The sequence below is a fragment of the Sarcophilus harrisii genome, chromosome 1 (assembly GCF_902635505.1).
Source record: "Sarcophilus harrisii chromosome 1, mSarHar1.11, whole genome shotgun sequence".
Classification (NCBI taxonomy): Eukaryota; Metazoa; Chordata; class Mammalia; order Dasyuromorphia; family Dasyuridae; genus Sarcophilus; species Sarcophilus harrisii.
Window position 1 is genome coordinate 560,348,357 of NC_045426.1, and position 22,601 is coordinate 560,370,957.

General features: G+C 35.5%; 1 protein-coding gene across 5 annotated transcripts in view; it reads left to right on the forward strand.

The window, feature by feature from the left end:
• FAM217A (family with sequence similarity 217 member A) overlaps positions 1-22,601 on the forward strand; it is a 60,437-nt gene that overhangs the window by 13,620 nt on the left and 24,216 nt on the right. For 3 of the 5 annotated variants that reach the window (XM_031946924.1, XM_023496365.2, XM_031946925.1), the window contains 5 exons: positions 15,265-15,370; positions 17,034-17,118; positions 17,243-17,256; positions 17,935-18,006; positions 18,096-18,166. In XM_031946924.1, coding sequence (XP_031802784.1) covers positions 15,265-15,370; positions 17,034-17,118; positions 17,243-17,256; positions 17,935-18,006; positions 18,096-18,166 — 348 coding nt within the window. Of the gene's footprint in view, positions 1-11,664; positions 12,358-15,264; positions 15,371-17,033; positions 17,119-17,242; positions 17,257-17,934; positions 18,007-18,095; positions 18,167-22,601 lie in introns of those variants that run through there. The other 2 variants (XM_031946926.1, XM_031946923.1) reach the window with 1 other exon arrangement.

Below are 22,601 nucleotides of genomic sequence, written 5' to 3' on the forward strand. Positions count from 1 at the left end.
TGATGTTTTATAATTGTGTTCACATAGTCCTCATATGTGTCTTGGCAGATAGTTTTCTAAAAATGGAATTTTTTCTTTTATCTCTTCCTACTGCATTTTGTTTTTAAGATACAGAAATGCTGATGATTTATGTGTATTTATTTTATATTCTATAATTTTACTGAAGTTAATTATTTCTACTAGTTTTTTAGTTGACCCTTCAAGGTTCCCTTAGTAAAACATCTTATCATCTGCAAAAAAGTGATAGTTTTATTGCTTCTTTGCTAGTACTTATTCCTTCCATTTATTTTCCTTGTCTTATTGCTGTTACTAGCATTTCTAGAACATTATCACATAGTAATGGTGATAAATGATACTTTTGCTTTACCCTTGATCCTACTGGAAAGGCTTCTATCTTATGTCCATTAAGCTAATACTACTTCTTGGTTTTTCGATAGATAATATCATTTTAAGGAAAACTGTTATTTCTATGCTTATCAAATGTTTGTTTTTTTCTAAAGAGGTGTTATATTTTATAGAAAACTTTTCCCCACATCAATTATTTTATTCTCAATTATTATTGTTAAAATAATCATGTGATTTTTTAAAATTTGTTTTATTATTAATATGGTCAAATATGTTTATAATTTTCTGAATTAACCCTGTATTCCTGGTATAAATCCATTCTTGTGATAGTGTATTACCTCTGTGATATATTGCTATAATTTCTCTGCTAATATTTTACTTCAATTGTTTTTCATCAATATTTATTAGGTAAATAAGTCTATAGTTTTCTTTCTTTGTTTTGACTGGTTATGTATCAAGACTATATTTGTTTCATAGAAGGAATTTTATGGGACCTTTTCTTAACCTATATTTTTCCCAAAAGTTTATGTGGTAGCATTTATACTCTTTCTGTCATTGCTTGCTTGCATTTTTGTTTTTATTCCCAGGTTATTTTTACCTTCTTTCTAAACCTAATTTTTCTTGTGTAGCAAGATAACTATATAAATATGTATACATATATTGTCTTTAACCTATACTTTAACATGTTTAACATGACTACCTGTCATCTAGGGGAGGGAGGCAGATGACTATGGCAGATGTTGAAAAATTACCCATGCATATGTTTTGTCAATAAAAAGCTATAATAAAAAAAAAGTCTATGTGATATTGGAGCAATTAGGTAGTGCAGGAGGTAGAATACCAAGTCTGGAGTCAGGAAGATCTGAGTTCAAATCTGGCCATCATTTCTGTAAACTACTTGCTATTCTATTAATCTTAGCAATTTATATTTTTGTAATATTCCTCCATTTCATTTAGATTATCATTTTTGTTGGCAAGAGGTTTCTAATAATTGCTTTTATTTCTTCAATGGTTGTGAAGTCACCTTTTTTTAAAAAAAAAATTCTTGATATTATTAATTTGGTTTTCTTTTAAAAATCATATATTTTAAAAGGTTTCTAGTTTTATTTTTTAGTTCAATACTTTTTCTTTGAATTTTGTTAATCTCTAAAATAGTTTGTTGTTTAATGGGGGTGGGGGAGATTTCTAGGGTTTTCGGTTGCATGCCCATTACACTGGACAGCGAGGTGGTAGAGTAGGTCGAGCACCAGGTCTAGAATCATGAACATCTAAATTCAAATGCAGCCTGTGAAACTTCCTAGCTGTGTGACCTTAGGCAAGTCATTTAACCTCTGATGGCCCTAATGCACTGGAGAAGAAATGTCATTCCACTCTAGTATCTTTGCCAAGAAAATCTCATTAATAGCACTGGTGTGCCATGGTCCATAGGGTCATGAAGAGTCAACCATGACTGAACAACAACACATTGATCTAAAATTTCTCTGTTGATGTGTTTAGAGAAATAAATTTTGCCCTAAGTGCTGCAGTGGCTCCATCCTACAAATTTTGGTATATTGTCTCACTGTCAACATTATCTTTAGTGAAATAGTGACTGTTTATATGATTTATTCATTGATTTGCTCATTCTTGAATATTTAGTTATTTAGTTCCAATTTTATTTTAAATCTTTGTTTCCTTTAGTAAATTTGATGTTTTTCTCCATTTGTGAGATGTCAATGCTGTAAAACATGGTCAATTTTTACGAATGTGTAACATAAAGTTTAAAAATAAGTATACTCCTTTCTGTTTCCAACCTGTATTCTCCAGTCTAGCATCTCTGACTTTTTAAAAACTCTATTCAGGTTCTTCATTTTTTGGTTAAATTTATCTAGGTCTAAGAGAAGTCAATTGTGATTCCCATTATTAAAGTTTTGTTATCTTATTTCTCTCCAACTCATTTAACTTTTTCTTTAAGAATGTAGGTGCTCTGCCATTTAGTGAATATATATTTTAGTACTGATATAAATTAATTGTCTATTATAATTTTTATTTTTATATTGTCTATAATCATTTTAATTTATTTAATATTTTCCCCAGTTACATTTAAAACAATTTTTACATTTATTTTTAAAACTTTTCAGTTGCAGATTCTCTTTTATCTTTATCACAACCCCCTTTAAGAAATTACATATGAAGTTATGCAGAATACTTCCATAAAAGTCATGCTATGAAAGAAAACATAGATTTCCCACCCTAATTAAAGAGAGAGAGAGAGAGAGAGAGAGAGAGAGAGAGAGAGAGAGAGAGAAGACAGGAGAAAGAGGGGAGAGAGGGAAAAGGAGAGAGGAGAGAGAGAATGCTTCAGTCTGTATTCAGACACAATCAGTTTCTTCTCTGGGAATGGATAGGATTTTTTATTATAAGTTCTTCAGAGGAGTCATAGATCATTGTAGTGCCAAGAATAGCAAAGTCATTTACAGTTAGTTATCCCAGAACATTACTATTACTTAATATACAGTACATTTCACTTTGCTTTAATTTATAGAGAACTTTCCAGATTTAATTTTTTTCTGAGAGCATCCAGCTCATCATTTCTCATAGAACAATAATATTCTATTCTATAACAATTACATATCCCAGTTTATTTAGCCATTCCCCAATTGATGGGCATTCCTTTAATTTATAACCTTTTTTGCCCTGAGAAGAACTATCTCAAAAATGTTTGTACATATAGGTTCTTTTCCATTTAATTTTTAAAAATCTCTTTTGATATTCACGCCTAGTAGTGGTATTGTTAGGTCAAAGAATAGGCACAAATTTATAACCCTTTGGGCGCAGAACATATCTTTTAATCATTTGAGGCATGGTTCTTATTTTTTTTATAAATTTGACTCAGTCCCCCTTATGTTTGAGAAATAAGACCTTATCAGAGAAACTTGCTTCAAAATTCTTTTTAATACTTAACTATATCCTCTCAATTCTATTCTCTCTCCTTTTGTGCTATCCATCCTCAAAAGCATTTTGCTACTGACCACTCCTTCTCCCAATATGCCCTCTCTTTTATTACTCTCTTTCCATTTCCATATCCCATTCCCTTCCTATTTTCCTGCAGGGTAAAATAGTTTTTTATGCTCACATTGAGTGTCTTTGTTATTTCCTCTTTGAGTAATTCTGATGAAAATAAGATTCACTCACTTACCCTCCCTTCTCTTTTTCTTCCTCCACTATAAAAACTTTTTTCTTGTCTTTTTTTTTTTATGGCAGATGACTTACACCATTCCACTTTTCCTTTTACCTTTCTTCCAGTACATTCCTCTCTCACCCCTCAATTTCATGATTTTTTTGAAAATTCAACTTCATGTTCAACTCATACCTGTGCTCTCTTATCTATATATGCTCCTTCAAACTGTCATAATCATGAGAAAGTTCTAATGTGTTACAAGTATCATCCTCCCATGTAAGAATGTAAACCCTAAATCAAGTCCCAATTAAATCAAGTGATATCACTTTCCTGATTACCCTCTAAAGCTTCTCCTGAGTCCTATATTTGAAAATCAAATTTGCCATTAAACCCTGATCGTAAATGCCTGAAAATCCTCTATTTCATTGAATCTCCACTTTTCCCCTGAAGGATTATATTCAGTTTTGCTAGGTCGGTGACTATAGGTTATAATCCACTGGGCTTCAGAATATTATATTGGAATACTCCCTCGGGTCTTTTAAAATAGAAGCTGCTAAATCTTGTGTTATCTTGACTGTGCCTCTATACTTGAATTGTTTCTTTCTGGATGCTTGCAATATTTTCTACTTAATTTGGGAGTTTTGGAATTTGGCTATAATACTCCTGTGAGTTTTTATTTTGGTATCTCTTTCAGGATTCATGAATTCTTTCAATTTCTATTTATCTTCTGTTTCTAGATTATCAGGACAATTTTTCTTGATAATTTCTTGAAAGATGATGTTCAGGTGCTTTCTTTTCTTTTTGAACATGACTTTCAGATAGATCAATAATTTTTAAATTCTCTCTCCTGAATCTATTTTCCAGGTCAGTTGTTTTTCCAAGAAGATATTTCACATCTTTTTTCTATTTTTTTTTTTGGTTTTGCTTTGATTTCTCACAAAGTCATTAGCTTCCATTTGTTCAATTCTAATTTTTAAGAAATTATTTTCCTCAGTGAGCTTTTGTACCTCCTTTCCCAATTGGTCAATTTTGTTTTTTAAAGGCATTCTTCTCCTCATTAGTTTTTTTGCATCTCCCTTTTTTTTTTTTTTGCTGAAGCAATTGGGGTTAAGTGACTTGCCCAGGATCACACAGTTAGGAAGTGTTAAGTGTCTGAGTTTAAATTTGAACTCAGGTCCTCCTGACTTCAGGGCTGGTGCTCTAGTCACATCACCACCTAGCTGCAACTTGCATTTTCTTTTGCACCATTCTAATTCTTTCCTATTTTTTCCTCTATCTCTCTTACTGATTTTCAAAAATTTTTTGAGCTCTTCCATAGTTTGATACCAATTCTTATTTTTCTTGGAGGCTTTGGATGTAGGAGCTTTGACTATGTTAGCTTCTTCTCAGTGTGTACTTTGATCTTCCTTGTCACCATAGTAACTTTCTATGTCAGAAACTTTTTTGTTGTTGTTGTCTCCTCATTTTTCTGGCTTATGATGGCTCCCTGTCAAAGTAGGGCTCTGTTTCCAGGATGGAGAGTATGCTGTCTCAAGCTTCAAAGGTTTTGTGCAGCTTTTTTCAGAGATCCTTCCAGAAACCTGACCATGGAGCCCTGAGGAGTGTCTCTGCTTGGCTGTCTGAAGCTGAAGCCGGGACTAGGGCTAGGAGTCTACTCTGGCACCCGCACTGGGATTTCACTAGACTCCTGCTCTGTTGCTATAGACCTTTTCTACCCAGGTTCTCTTTGGTGTTTCTGAGCTGAGAAGTCTGGAAGTCACCAGGACTGCTGATGATTCAGAGGTCCCTAGACCTGTTCTTGCTTTATTGGCAGGGGGTTAGGGCTAGGGCTGGGGCCAAGGCTGCACTGAGGTATCCAGCACCAAGACTGTATGCTAGACTCCTAATTGGTGTTACAGACTCCCTCTGCTGACTTTCTGTTGCCTACAATTGAAAAATGTTTTACTCCATCTTTTGGGAATGTTCTGATGCTCTAAAATTTGTTTAATTATTTAAAGGAATGTAGAACTCTTTGGGGAGAGATTAGGTGAGTTCCTGCCTCTACTTCTCCATCTTAACTTGAGATGTCTACAATCTGATCACTTTTAACTGCTTGTTTGGTAACTTTCCCTGTTTGTCTCTTTTAGTTAGGTTTATTTTTGTTTCTGCTTTGTCTGACATCATGATTTCTCCTTCTGCCTTTTTGATTTCACCTGAAGCATAATAGATTCTATTCTTATTTAACATAATTTAGCTCTGTTCTTTATTTAACTTTATTTAAGCTCTTTATTTAACTGTATTTCTTTTATTTAGTTATTTAACTCTGTATTTCTGTTTCAAATGTTTCTTGTAAACTTATTTTTGGGTTCTGGTTTCTAATCCATTCTGCTATCTTCATCTAATTTTATTCACAATTATGATTGCTAAGTGTATATTTCCCTCCATTTTATCCTGTTATACTTTTCTTTTTTTTCTTGGTTACCGTTTTAAAAGTTTGTTTTGCTTTTAACTAATGTCAACCCCCTCAATTTACCCTCCTTCCCTTTCCATTTTTCTCTAACCCCTTTCTCACTGATTTTCCTGTTGGATAACAGTATTTATGTTACTAGCTAAATGTATATTTTTTCCTTTGACCAGTTTGGATGAGAACTTACTCATCAAGCTTCACTTGCTTTCTCCTTTTTGTTTTATAAACTACTTATGTATTCCATTTATAAGATAATCTTCCACTTTCTTCTTCTATTTCCCTCCTCTCTGTATTCCTCTTTTCTGTCCTTTCCATTTTTCTTTTGAGGACATCAAAATATAACAGCATCACCCTCAAGTCTTCTCCTGACTCCAGGGCCAGTGCTCTATCCAGTATAATGTAGCTGCCTCTAAGCCTTCTAATTAGAGTTTTTATAATGATAAATTCCTGGTGATGATCAAGTTCCAATGGGGAACAAGTATCATCTCCTTGTATAAGAAGATAAACAGCATAACCTTATGTATTCCCTTCTAATTAAGGACTGATAATTACCTTTCTAAAGGCTTCACTTGACTTCTAGTTTGTAGGTCACATTTTCTATCCAGTTGTGACCTTTTTATCAGGACTGTTTAGAAGCCTTCTATTCCATTAAAATTCCATTTCCCCACAATATAATATTATCTCAGTTTTACTGGGTACATTATTCTTGGTAGTAAGCCTAGATTCTTTGACTTCTTAAATATATTCCAAGTTTTTTTGCTCCTTTGGCATATGATCTTTACTATGGTATTTCAATTTGTTGGGGGGGGGCGCGCAGTTAGCTGCTTTTAATATTTTTTATTTTCTTTAATATTTAGAGTCTCTGGATTTGAACTAAATATTCATAGCTTTTATTTTGGCATTTCTTTCAAGGGGTGACAAATGTATTATTTTAATGTCTACTTTGATTTCTGGTTCTAAGATAACTGAGCAATTTTCTTTTATGATTTCTTGGAATGTGACATCTAGACTCATTTTTTGTTCAGGGTATTCAGATAGTTTAATGATTCTTAAATGATCTATTCTTGATTTGTTTTCAAAAATCTATTGTTTATCTTATGATATAGTTCATATTTTATTCTATTTTTTCAATCTTTTGATTTTTTTTATTATTTTTTATTGCCATATTAGCTCTCATTTGACTACTTTAATGTTCAAGGAGTTATTTTCTTTCCTAAAGTTTTGTAACTTTTTCTAAGCCATTTTAATCCTATTTTATTCTCTCTCCTCTAGTTCTTGTTTCTTTTCTCATGATTTCTCTACTCTTCTCATTTGGTTTTAAAAATAATTTTAGCTATTTTTAATTCTTATTTTAACTTTTCTAGAAATTTTTATTGATTTTATGTCCAGGCTGCATTTTATTTTTGAGGCTTTGCTTGTAGATTTTTTTTTAATCATTCTCTTCTTCGGCTCTCTAGTTGTTGTTTTGGCTACCCATAACTCTGATAAGTAATATGTTTCATGTTCTTCTAATTTCTTTTAAAATTTCTCTTTATATTTAGGTCATATATCAATTTTGGCCTTATCTTGGTAAATGGTGCAAGAAATTGACCTATACCCGTTTTTTTGCCATACTACTTTCCAGTTTCCCCAACAATTTTTGCCAAATAGCGCATTTTTATTTCAAAAACTTAAATCTTTTCACTTGTTAAATATAGTAGTACTTCAGCACTTGTCTATTTCTATACTTTTCAAATTTGGCATTCAAAGTATTTCTATGAGGAAAAAAAATGCTTTAGCACTTGATACTTTTTCAAAAACTTAAATCTTTTCACTTGTTAAATATAGTAGTACTTCAGCACTTGTCTATTTCTATACTTTTCAAATTTGGCATTCAAAGTATTTCTATGAGGAAAAAAAATGCTTTAGCACTTGATACTTGTTCAGTGCTCATTACACTTGATTGTGCTCTTGATTGAGTCCAGAAGAAAGATAAAGATAAATAACCTTCAAAATTACTAGAGAACATATAATATTTAGGAATCCATTTACTGAAATTTGCATAAGAATTCTAAGAAAACAATTATGAAAAACAATATAAATAGACATTTCAGTAAGTAGAGATGTATTTATTGCTAACAATTAATGACAATATTAAAAATGATAATGCTACCTAAATTAATTCATTTAACCTAAATTAATTTTCAATCAAATTATGAAAGAATTATTTTAGAAAGCGAGGAAAAATGACAAATCCATTTGGAAGGACAAATTCAAAATTCAAGGAAAATAATGAAAACAATAGGAAGGAAGAGATCAGATTTCAAACTATATATAAAAAAATGTTATTTATCAAAACTATTGGTATCAATTAAAACATGAAAAAATTAATATGTGAAGTAGATTAAGTATTTAGCACATAGAAGCAAATGAACACAGTACCAAAATGTTAGGAAACCTAAAGTTCTCAACTTCTAGGGTAGAGATTAGCTTTAACAAAACTTCTGGGAAAACTAGAAAAACAGTTTGAGAAAAAAAAAGGTTTTAGACTAACACTTCACACCACATACCACAAAAAAACTCCAAATAAATGCATAAACTAGATATAAAAGCTCATATAATTAGAAAAAATAATGTAAGACTGAAGAAGAAAATGCCCTTTACAACTATGGATAAGAAAACATTCATGACTAAGCAAGGAATAGAGAAGATCATAGAATATAAATTGGAACAAATTATATCACATAAAACTGAAAAGTTTTTATACAAACAATGGAATTATTATTATAAGTAGGAGACAACTGGGAAAATATTTGCAATAATTTTTCTGATAAAGATCTAATATCCAAAATACATGAGACTAATTAAAATTATTATTTTTAGAGTTTTTAAAGGATTTTATTTGAGGGAAGTAGAAACCAGATCGCATAATAATTTTCAATGACATTTCATTCTTTTGTTTGAGTTAATTTTTTTCAATTAAAGTCTCCATAGTTCTCTCTCTGGATGCAAATGGCATTTTTCATCACAAGTCAATATATTGAAAGTGCCTTGAATCACCTCATTGTTGAAAAGAGCCAAGTCCACCACAGCTGATCATCACATAATTTTATGACTGTATATAATGTTCTCTTGGTTCTACTCACTTCACTGAGCTTCCATTCATTTAAGAAGCCTTTCCAGGCTTTTCTGAAATCAAACTGCTTGTCATGTCTCAAAGAACAATAATATTGTTTTACATTTATATATCCATAACTTAATTAGCCATTCCCTAAATGATGGGCATCCATTCAATTTCCAGTTTCTAGCCACTACAAAGAGACCTGCCACAAACATTTTTGCTCATGTGGGTCCCTTTCCCTCCTTTAAGATCTCTTTGGGATATAAGCTCAGTAGAAACACTGCTGGGTCAAAGGGTGTGCATAGATAGCCCTTTGGGCATAGTTCCAAATTGCTCTCCAAAATGGCTGGATCAGTTTACACCTCCACCAACAATGTATTATTATGTTTTCTCGTCATCTTAGCTAATCTGTATCCTTCATTTTCAAAGAAAACCAAAGGCATCATTGGGTGATGTTTTGACTCATGCATGAATTTAATTTAAATGAGGCAATATTACACAGAATTGTCAGCCTCACTCTCTCTTCCAGAGTCATCGAAGTCCAGTAGCAGGATAAAAGTCAAGACAACTTGTGATGGCCTGAGATGTAGTGGATGAATTTGGCATCTTCAATTTCTGATCAACCTCTGAGTGCTCCACAGCACCTGCTTCATGGCCCTTGGAACAAATTGTTCTCGTCTCCCCATTCCACCAGGGAAATCTTCACATGCTTGGGATAGATACCTCCCTATCTCGTCAATGGTTTTGAGGTCTTTTGTTACTTTTAACTTTGTCTGGCCTGTCTGCCAAGATAACTTACTGGAGTGGAAACACTGCACATGCTACAACTTCTTGGAGCCTTAGGTGAGAATTATGCTAGGTAGACACTAAAGGCAGATGAGGAGGCCTGAAAAGAAGCTGGCAAGCTTCTCTCACAACCGAAATACTAGTAGTCCTTGAACACCTCATGAAATACTAATTCAATAATTTGAAACAATCAAAGGATCCTTTTAAAGAAACCTGGAAAGATTATGAACTAATACACAGTGAATAGAGCAGAACCAGGAAAATAATTTGCATAGTAACATGGTAAAGGAAAAAAAAAATTGAAAGACTTCAGAGTTATGATAAGTACAATGACCATTCTACACATTTCTGACATATGATAGACTCAGGGTATATGAGACATCTTTGGACACAGCAAGTGTAGCTTTATTTTTCTTGGCTGTTGATTGGTTATAAAGATTATGTTTTATTCATTTGGGAGTAAGAGCTGTATTTGGTTGGGAGAGGGCATACTAGAAAAAATGTTTTACTGCCAAAATTAAAGAAAAAAATGAGAATTATAGAAGCTATTTAAAAATACACAAAATAGAAAAAAAAAAGCCCAAAGAAACCTAGGCAAGAAGAACTTTAAAGTTACATGTTATCATATACTTTGTTAAAGCAAGTTTTATGTAATAAAGGTTTGCATTTTCACATATAAAATCTTTTTCTACTACACTTTGTATAGTAAAATGATCATTTGGGGGGCACTTGTTATATCCAGAATAAAAACAAAAATAACATTTAAAACCTTTAAGTATTTAGTGTCACATATTGACACACTTTTCCTGTTCTTTTTTTAAGGCAATATTGTTCATGTTTGTCAGGTTTATAATAAAAAGATTTTTAGAATATGAAATTGTTTAATGCTAGAGGATTATGAGGCATTATTACCTTATAAAAACATCAAGAACCAGTGGAAGGAAAAGACAAGCTTAAAGAACGCTTGACAGGAACCTTAACTGAGTAATATCATCTATAAAACTTAGCATTTCATGATGAAAATGGAAGTACCACCTGGAAGTACAATCACTGAGAAGAAACTAAGAGTTTTATTCTCTGGGAATAGAATCACTGGAAAATTAGTAATGTGGAAACAGTGTCATCCCTGAAAGCAAGAAGCACGAGATGACAGGAAAGTATCATTAGTGGGGAAAGAATAGCTGGAAGTAGAGCGCTGGTATTATTCTATGGGTAGCTAGATGGCAGCTAGATGCAGAGGAGGGAGGGAGGTGTTACTACGCACTCCGTTTAGGAAGCTGAGGAAACTGAGGCAGACTCAGGGAGCAAAGGCACTCTTGAGTTGGATTTGAACCTGATCAGGTGGTCTGAACCCCGCCCCCAGCCCTGTAGCAGCAGCAGCTTTGCCACCTAGCAGGGAGAAGGACGCCTGACAGCATAATACTGGGAGCTGAGTGACTGGGAGCGTCAAGTTGCTGAAGGCTGAATTGCCGAAAGCGGGCGGCAGCTGGAAGCATCCCGGAGGCTGCTGAGAGGAGTGATGGGGAGCACCTAGCGACTGGGGGGAGCATGTGTCGGGGGGGAACGGGCAGTGACTGGGAGTACCGCGACGGGGGAGCACTCGTTGACCCGGCACAGCCAGGAGAACGGGGCTGGGGCTGGAAGACACCGAGAGCCCTTCCTCTCGCCTCGGGGGCGCGCGGTGACTGGAAAGCCAAAAGTGACACGGAGCCCGTGCTTCGGAAGCTGGAGGGGCCCGGGAGCACGTGGAGATTGGGCGCCCACTCAGAACCGGCAGTCATTGTGACCAGGCTTCCACAGACTGGCAGAGCAGCCTAGGGCCAGGAGCAACGGGTCCCTGGGTGCCAGCCGAGGCTCTCGGTCAGCAGAGCTGGCTCGCGGGCAGTCGGCAGGGGCCCGGATGCCCTTCAGAGGCCCTGGCACCCCGCCAGGGCGCCCGCCTCCACTAGAGGTGTGGGGCCTCCCCAGCCCCCTCGAGCCCTCGAGACCGCCCTCCAGGAGACGCGCTGCCGACAAGCTGCAGAAATGGGAAACCGAGGCTGCTCGGGGCCGCAGGCCGACATCCTCCTCCCCCCGGCTCCGCCCATCTCCCGAGGCGGTCGTGAGGACCCCTCCCGGCTCGGGGTCCAGGTTCCGGCCCCGGGAATGCTCCCCGTGCTGGTGGAACGGGGCCCCTGAGGAGGAGGAGGCCGGAGGCAATTGTAGTTGCCTAGCGACCCGGACCCAGGAAACCCCTCGGGGGGAGCCGCCGCTGCCGCAGCCGCCGCGTCACCGGCCAGGGGTCACTTCCCCAGGCCCGCGGTCCGGCCCGGCGCCCTCGACCGCGCCGGGCTGTGGGGCCCACATGTCCATCAATGGCGATGCAGCCCTGTGCACCTCCCCGCCCTGCTCCCTCAGCGTGGCCGGCCCGGGCTTCTGTTCCCGGGCCTTCCTACTGCACCTGGAAGAGGCCAGCGTCCAGGCGGGGAGAGGAGCAGCCAAGGAAGAGCGGGACGGCACGTGGGCCCAGGGCGCCGTGGGGTAAGCGGGCCGGCCCCGGCAAATCCCCACTCCCGCCTCCCGATCTTCCCCCTCCCCGCTTCGCGCCCAACACCTGCCGAGGGAGCAGGGCCTTCCGAGGCCTCTCCTGTCCTTCATTTCTCAAGCAGCCTCCTGCCTGGGTGCTTCCGCTCCACCCTCGGGGGGGGGGGGGGAAGGGAGGATCACTGCCCCTCCCCCCGCCCGCCCGAAAGGGGCAACTCTAGGAGGTGGGACGACAGTCTCTGATGCCCCGCCTTTGCTCCCGCTAGAGTTCTCACCTCCCCCAGGCCGCAGCCCCATTGCCCCGGACCATTTCCTCTGGGCCTTTGTGCCCAAGGCCCCAGCTCCGGTCCTCAAGTCTCCAAGCCTCCCCTCCCCCCTCCCTCATCCTTCGTTTCCCGCATTCCCAGCCCTGGGAGCCCGCCCTGGGGCCCTGCGGGGGGCGCTGGGTGACGCTGATACACCCACAACACTTCGCCTACTCCAGCTCCTGGTCTCCAAAGGCCTCCCCAGCTTCCAGCGCCGTGCTCGCGGTGCCTCCGCAATCTTGTAGCGCCGAAGGAGGCTGGGGTTTCTGGCGCATCCCTCCAGCCAGACATTTACGCAGTGGCTCCTGTGCTCCCGTCGCCCTAGGTCGGAGAAAGACAGCTGAAGAGGGCAGAGAGACAGAGTAAAAAAGCTGGGTCCTGTAATGCTAAAGGCGGAGCCAGGAAATCTGAATTATCTTCTCCATTTATGGCCAACCGTGTATGGTTATACTAGCTGCGCGTGTCACCCTGACACATGAGTGCTTTCCCCCTCCGATCCTTAGCTTCCTCATCTAAAAGATGAGCAAAACCACTTTTGTCAACTATCTAACAAGGATTTGTTTAAACTAACTGTTTAGTAGGGAGATTACAATCTAGCAGATAAATTATCATAATACAAAATAGATATAAGTGCATTCAAGGTGTAAACAAAATTGCTTTTTTTTTTTTTTTTTTTTTTTTAAACTAACAGGGACAGTGTAATAGGAGATACAACCTAGGAGGTAACAGATTACCATAATACAAAATAGATATAAGTGCATGTGAGGTATGAATAAAATGGCCCTTTTTTTTAAACAAACAACACTTTTTTTTAAACAACTTTTTTCTTTTTTGCTGAGGCAACTGGGGTTAAGTGACTTGCCCAGGGGGGTCACACAGCTAGGAAGTGTTAAATAGATGAGGCCAGATTTGAACGAAAATCTTCCTGGCTTCAGGACTGGTGCTCACTGCACCAACAAAGGGATTCACTGTTTCTCCACACAACCCCCTCTTTTTTTTAACCAACTTTCTAACAGGAACAGTTGAGTAGCAAGATTACTTTAGAGGTAATAAATTACAAAATAGATATAAGTGCATGAGAGTTTAAACAAAATTGTACTTTATTAGAATTTTAAAAGGGTAGAGATTTTTAGGTGGGTAGATCTTTAGTACTCCTCATTTTGCATTGAGTATGTGCTGCCTGCCCTGTTTCTAAGTCTAGGACATATGTAGATCATAATGGACTTTAGTAAAGGAAAGCCCATGACTTTTATTAATTCCAAATAATTCGCCTTGTTTTACTTTTTCTAGAATTTATCTTCTCTCACTTTCCTCTTTTGATTTCTTGTTAGTCTGATCTTTTTTTTTTTTTTTAAATTTAATAGCCTTTTATTTACAGGATATATGCATGGGTAACTTTACAGCATTAACAATTGCCAAACCTCTTGTTCCAATTTTCACCTCTTACCCCCACCCTCCCTAGATGGCAGGATGACCAGTAGATGTTAAATATGTTAAAATATAAATTAGATACACAATAAGTATACATGACCAAAACGTTATTTTGTTGTACAAAAAGAATCAGACTCTGAAATATTGTACAATTGGCTTGCGAAGGAAATCAAAAATGCAGGTGGGCATAAATATAGGGATTGGGAATTCAATGTAATGGTTTTTAGTCATCTCTCAGAGTTCTTTTTCTGGGCATAGCTGGTTCAGTTCATTACTGCTCCATTAGAAATGATTTGGTTGATCTGTTGCTGAGGATGGCCTGGTCCATCAGAACTGGTCATCATATAGTATTGTTGTTGAAGTATATAATGATCTCCTGGTCCTGCTCATTTCACTCAGCATCAGTTCGTGTAAGTCTCTCCAGGCCTTTCTGAAATTATCTTGTTGGTCATTTCTTACAGAACAGTAATATTCCATAATATTCATATACCACAATTTATTCAGCCATTGTCCAACTGATGGACATCCATTCAGTTTCAGTTTTTAGCCACTACAAAAGGGCTGCCACAAACATTCGTGCACATACAGGTCCCTTTCCTTCTTTATAATCTCTTTGGGATATAAGCCCAGTAGTAACACTGCTGGATCAAAGGGTATGCACAGTTTGATAACTTTTGAGCATAGTTCCAAACTACTCTCCAAAATGGTTGGATTGTTCACAACTCCACCAACAATGCATCAATGTCCCAGTTTTCCGCATCCCTCCAACAATCATCATTATTTTTCCTGTCATCTTAGCCAATCTGACAGGTGTGTAGTGGTATCTTAGAGTTGTCTTAATTTGCATTTCTCTGATTAATAATGACTTGGAGCATCTTTTCATATGACTAGAAATAGTTTCAATTTCTTCATCTGAGAATTGTCTGTTTATATCCTTTGACTATTTTTCAATTGGAGAATGGTTAGCCTGATCTTTATCTACTTCTAGCTACTTCAAAGTATCTCCTTACTATAATTCATTTTCTTTAACTGGCTGATTCCTTACAATGTTACTTGGCATTTCTTGATACTTCCTTATCCTCTTTTAGACAGAAAATGTGAAACTTTTGCTTTACTTTTATGGGTAAGACAACACTTACATAAATGTACCTGTCCTGCATTTATATAGGAGGATTTTGAGGAAACAGAGAAGCAACTTCAACATAATGGGGAAAAGAAACTCGTTTGGTGGGATCTGTGGCAGTCATCTTCCTATCTCAAATGTCCCTCATGAGGTATGATATCATTTGGAATTTAAAATACTTTGTAAGAATAGTAGTTCTTATTACCAACTGGAATTGAATCATATTCTTAAGAATCCTTTTTTAATTTCATTCATAGGTGTAATCAAATTTTCACTTGGTAGTTTTGGTAAATCAAGTAAAATCAGTTTCTTGTGCTTTAAATATGTTTCTACTTGGAAAAGACTTCACTAATATGTTCAGGCAATATTCTTCTTGTTTCACTCTTCACAACAAAAGGACTTAATAATAAAAAAAAAATTCTGAGTACCATCTGCAAAGTACTATGGGGTATACAAAAAATAATAATAATAATAAGGCAATTCCTACCCTTAAGATACACAATCTGGTTGACATGATACAGTATAATATAGAATATGATGGTTGCTTGATGAACCAAGTCTTCAGGCTATTAGTAGAAAGCAAAACTGGGTTTTGTTGAAAAGGTTCCCATCTAATATTAACAGTTTACAAACTTCCCTTTACATAATGATTTCTGCAGCACATGTTAGAGTAGTATGTTAAAGTACTAATAAAATCTCTAAATTGAAAGTTACTTTCAAAAAGTCATAATCACAATCCCATATTATCCCAAATGGAAAGAAGGGGTTTAAATCAGTCAAAGAGGAGGAGATTCTGTAGTCCATTTAGTATACCATTCCATTGTTACATGACTAACTCTTCAGTCAGGACATTTTTTTCTTGTAATTAAACTGAGTTCATTTATATTCAGTGGAGATAAAGGATAGCTGGTCTTAATCCTTAATAAAATAATTTTCCATAATACTTCTCCTTTCACTAGAATGAATTGATCCATGTGTTTTTAGTCTTTTTTCACTCTTTTTTGAGGACTTTATTCTTTAATTTTCTAATCACTTTTATAGTTTCTTTTTGAGTTTTTCCTAAGTTTTTCTCCAGTTATGGAGTCCAGTACTAGTAAAGGTATGACCAGTGCTGAATATAATGGGAACAATGGGCTTAAATATGGTAAGAATTTTGTGACATCTCAGATCTGATAGTGGTTCCCCAGATGCAGAAGGTTTAATGAACATGCAATTAAGTGCCAAGGTATTGAGAGAAATTAAACTATTTGTAATACATCTGTGATAATTAAAACATTAGCCCCTTTAAAAACCTGTTTTCCTTTGGCTTAAAAGGAAGTGTTGCATAGTGGAGAGAGAGAGAGCTGGCTTCTGAACTAGGAAGACCTGGGTTCAAGTTCCACCTTTGACCTATTCTGGCTGTGTGACCCTGGGCAAGTAATTTAACCTCTCAGTGTGCTAGGCAACTCTTTAAGACTATAAATTGCAGAGAAGGTGCCAATTTGCATTGGTAGAAGGAATTTCTTCATCTGGAAGTTCTCTACATCAGTGAAATCACAGGTCCAGTCCCTATCTCTTTCCTTTGGATTAAAAGCTTGCATCAAGTGTTTCAGGTTTGTATCGGATTGATAGCAATATTTGTCTGTTCCCCAACTTTAGTAGTGAAGCACAATGTATATGATAAGCACAGGGAAAAAAATTGAAGCATTATTGCTTATTAGAGTTGTAATTTATATATTATAATGTTTAGTGAATAATAAAAATTGCATTAAGAAAATGTAGCTGATCTTCTTTAATACTTAGCGTTGTCTATTCTAAAACAAATATTGTTATAGAATTTACCTCACTGGAGTTTGGAATCAGATGTCTTCATTCCTGAAAGTAAAAACCTCCCATCTGGAAGGGAGAGTGCAGCAGGTGGTAAGCAATCCTAGATGTTCATACTTCTCTTGGAAGATAACTCATTTTAAAGGGGGTTTATTTTTAATGTACCACCAAACTTATATAAAGACTAACTGTTATTTTTTCATACATGTTCTTTCAGGTAAACTGAAAAAGGTAAGGATAAATAAGTTTGATGTCAATATATAAAATATATTTTTATTAAGTAATGTAGTATTTTAAGACATCTTTTTACCCCAGAGTATATTGTTTTAAATTTCAGTTCTTCAGAATTATTACATGTTAGAACCATTATTTAATTTAATGAGACTGTAGACTACTCATTGTAACTAATACTTGATTGATATGTTATTTAACATATTTTTATTAGGTTCAGTAATCCCAGAAAAGGAAGTTAGCATTGATAATAAAATGAGAACATTTCCTAGTTATTTTTTGGAAAGAGCAAATAGCCTTGTAAATTTTGTGAAAGTTTGAGATTATTGTCAATAATTCATTTTGAGGTTGTAAAAAATGCTTTATCCTTCTAATTTTGATTAAAATGTTAAAAGTAAAATGTTTTTAAAAAGAGTAAACTTTAGATCTGTTTAGGGCTGAACAGTTAATATTTCATTGACACTTTTAATACAAAAGTTTTAAGACAACAAACATATCTAATTCTTTTTTCAGCATATGTTGATTATTTCTGCTAAAATTACCAGGGATTATTTATTTGTATGTAAGAGCACCCTATTGCAGGGTTTTACTGTGTATTTCTTGACATAGAACATGAGCCAGGAATCTGAGATACATTATATTTTTCTTTTTTAAAAAAAATGTTGTTCTGCTTTATAGAATCATTTGGAAATCCCAGTAGAACAACTGATAGAGCTTAGCTTGTCAGAGAACCCACAAAAAAGATCACAGGTGAGATATATTCAACATAAACTAAAGAACATGTTTTAATTTTGTTTTGCATTTTGGCTGTTTTTAAAATGCTAATTTTCTGTTATCAGAACAATAGTAAATCAGGAATGTTTCAGTTCTGGAGCTACCCTCATAATGAAGCAATAACTGTGGAGAATAGGTAAGAGAAATATTATTCAAAGCTAAATCAAATCGAGCAACATTACTTTTTAGATGAGCTAGCTAATTAAATATGAAATCTTCAAGATTTTTAATGTTTCCAGGCTTTCTAATGATTACTAAGTTTTTAACTGGAGGAGGAAAGCATATTAGCATGGATAAAAATAATAGCTCATATTTATAAGGCATTTTATATGGTGCACAGAAAATATTTTCTAAAATAATACTGTGAAGTGCTGTGCCCCCATTTCATAGATAAGAAAACCTGAGACTCAGAGAAATTATGACTCAGGACTCACATTCAGATCTTCTGATTCAAATCTTCCCTTTCCAGTAGAACATCACTGAAAAATGTTCCTTTCAGTAATAGGAAAGTCATATAATACTCCATGTGTGGGTATTTAAGAATTGACTGTCAAGTATAATGTTTTCATGTATATTTGACAATATTTGATTTGCTGCACAGTTGTGATATAGTTGCCTCTTCTCTCACATTCTGACTAATCCATATAGTCACTTAGGCTATTGGACAGGTCAGGTTATTCTTTTGACAGTATCACTGAACTAGTTGTGCTATTTCACTTCTCTTACATTTTTCAGCTCACTTTTGGCATCCTTTTGAATCGCAGCATTAGTAAATGTATTTTGTGTACTCCTGATGTTTTATTTTTCAACTGTCAAAGTTAAATGTTTTAATTCTAGTGTAAAATGAAAGACCTCTAAATTCAAACCCTTTAAGAACACTGTCAAGACAGAAGTACTATTTAAGTGATGCTTAAATGAAAGTACTATTTAAATTTCTGTTTCTAGAAGTAGAGCACTGAACAGCAGATCTCATGAATTGACTTCCTCATTGTAGACACTAATCTGTGTTCTTTCACATATAAACATACATGTACATGTATAATATGTGTGTGTGTCTGAAGAGAAGAAAAGATATCATTTTAAGAGGGATGTTTTAGATAAAGAAGGTTTATTTCAAAGTCTTCACTGGTTTTGAAAAAGTGACATCCCCATAGCTAACAACTGTCTAAATAAATTATCTTCCTTTGTGGTCAATGGATGGTATTAGAATTAGCAGAAAAAAAAAAAAAAAGACCAAGGTAAGCTGTAGTAAGCCCTCTGTTGCTGTCACATCACAACTTGTCATCCATGGTGACAAAATATATTGTGTATGCCCAACAAGTAGAGATATCCTGTTAGGTGAAGGGCTGCTATCAAAGCAGTGGAGCTTTATTGATGGATAAGAATTTTCATTTTGAGAGACTTAAAGTGCCCTGTAATGAAATATTCCAAAAGTTGAATTTTATTCTGGCAATAGGGAAATATAATTTATTAAATTGGGGTTGGAGATAAGCTATTACAGAAAGACAAGTTTCATTGCAAGGGTCAGTACTTGGGTCAGTACTTAAGAATTATCCCCTCCCCCAACCTAATAGCAGGAGACAATTAAACTTAATAGAATGTTTAAAATGAATTTTCAGTGCATTGTTTTTTTTTAAGATTAGACCAACATAACTGACTCATATGTCCACAAATAATACTTTCCCCCCATTTTAATAGAAAAAGTGAAATTTTCAAAAAAATTTCAGACAGATTTGATATGTAGTTTTTATGTCAGATTGAGGAAAGCTGGATTTATAAGCATCAGGAAAATGGTATCACTGCATTTTTGTAGATGAAGACTTCAGCAATATTGATATTTCTAATTAGCTTGATAAATAAAAAAGCCAAAATAACTGTGCATTCCCCACATTAATTTCAAAATTCTTTCACATAGTCTTTGTTCTTTCATTTCATTATTAGTGTTACTTTAAAAATGAAATCATAACATCTAACTTAGTAGGTTGATGATTATGCCTGAAAACATTTTTCTTTGGTGGAAGCTGTGTATTTAATTTTGGATTTTTCTCTAAATTTTTTTACTTTGCTTTTAAATTTGCTAATGTTTGTCAGAATAATTTTTAAAAACACATATTGGCATAACTGGAAACATGATTTAAATTATCTCACTGTTATTATTATAAGAGCTTCCTTATCTCTCATTCTAGACAAATAAAGTAAAATTTTCCATGTGGTTTCAATGTTAACTGGTACTTTTCAGATATGATAGTTGAAGTATTATTTATTTATGATTATAGGGGGAAAATGTGAATATAATTAACTGCTTTTGTTCTAATGGTGAATCATTTCTTTAATTACTACATTAAGGGACTTTGTAATCAAATTTTTGTTTATGACTGTTTAACTGCAGATCAGACAATATTGAGTATCTTTTGAAGTTTTCAGTATCATTCAAACATTTCACAAGGGTATATTTTAATACTAGAAGGACATACAAGGGATGTTTTATCATTAATTTTGTAATTATTCTTAACCATTACTTGTCATTAGTGATATTCAGATATTTGCCTTACAGAAAGAATAATAAAAATAAAATTAAAAAATAAAATAAAAGTTTATTCTATTATAAAGATAAGTAAAAATTCCACTAATGTTTATCTTTCATCTTTTGTAAAAGATGCATTCTTAGCTGTAAAGCAAATCCTTTCTTCACATTGACTTTTATTACAATTATAAAGGTATGTTCCTACAGAATTAAATTTCCCAATATAAGCTGAGGTGAAAATTTTTGGAAAAGAAACAGCTAAGTTGTTATTCAGCTTTATAGCATGTTAATTCTGCTTTCAGAACAAGTTAAAAATGTTTTAGCACCACACTTCATCTAGACTCTTACCCTTTTTTTTTAGACCCTGTGATTTCCTTTCCTAGCTAAAGGATCTCTTTACTTTTAGAACTTAACATCCTTTCTCTCAACAGAAGAGATTCTCATATAATATGATTTTACCAACCCAAAAATTTATTAATAACTCCTTATATTTATTGAGTTCTTTAACAATTGCCAAGTGTTATCTGAATGACTAAATCATGCATCATTAGAGTAGTCAGGATAGCATTGTATATTAGCCTTTTTTCCACCAAACAACTGCCCTAGAGTCTACTGCTGCGCTGTCTCAGCTTACTGCAACAGAACTATAAAAAGGGTGAAGGAAGGAAGGATGCTGTGGCCTCCTGAACTCTCTGCTGAGTCAGTTGTTCAATTTGCTGTGTGAGCATTTATACTTCAAGAAACTGACAAACCATATAAATTTGGTTTGATGTATTGTTTTATTGTCAAGACTTAAGAATAGAATGGAAAAAAATGTTAATTCAAATTAAGGTTAAAAGTACATCTGTCATTTTTTTTTTTGAAAGCAGGCTGTTAAATGATTTCCACCACATTTCTGTCTATTGCCCTCCATGCTAGCTGCATATTCCCACCAAGCTGAGACAGGGTAAAGATTGTTGGTACTTTAGACTTAGTCTGGGAGTAATGCATCAGATACTAATACTCCTACTTTTGGGACCCAATCTAGCACCTGAAACTCAGATAATTAACAAGTCCCTACTATGTGCAAAGCTATGAGGATAACAAAGATTAAAAAAAAAAGAAAGATTCCTGCTCTCATGGAGCTTTAATTGTATAGAGTAAAACATGTATGTATATATTAAGCATGTATATATATAAAGTAAATAAAAAGTAATTGGTGGGGAGGGGGACCACTTAGTAGCTGAAGGGATCAAGAAGGATTTTTTTTATTATAGCTTTTTATTTACAAGATATATGCATGGGTAATTTTTCAGCATTGATAATTGCAAAATCTTTTATTCCAATTTTTCCCCTCCTCCCCACCCCCTCCCCCAGATGGCAGGTAGATCAATACATGTTAAATATGTTAAAGTATATATTAAATATCATATATGTATACATGTCCATTTCAGTTATTTTGCTGCTCAAGAAGAATCAGACTTTGAAATAATGTACACTTAACCTGTGAAGGAAATAAAAAATGCAGGCGGACAAAAATAGAGGGATTGGAAATGCTATGTAGTGGTTCACACTCATTTCCCAGAGTTCTTTTGCTGGGTGTAGCTGGATTCTCTTCATAATTGAATAAATGGAACTGACTTGGTTCATCTTATTGTTGAAGAGAGCCACGTCCATCAGAATTGATCATCATATAGTATTGTTGAAGTATATAATGATCTCCTGGTTCTACTCATTTCACTCAGCATCAGTTCATGTAAGTCTCTCCAGGCCTTTCTGAAATCATCCTGCTTGGTCATTTCTTACAGAATAATAATATTCTATAACATTCATATACCACAATTTATTCAGCCATTCTCCAATTGATGGGTATCCACTCAGTTTCCAGTTTCTGGCCACTACAAACAGGGCTGCCACGGCATTCTTGCACATGCAGGTCCCTTTCCTTCCTTTATAATCTCTTTGGGATATAAGCCCAGTAGTAGCATTGCTGGATCAAAGGGTATGCACAATTTCAAGAAGAATTTTTTATCAGGTTTATCATGAACTGAGTTTTGAAGAAAACTAA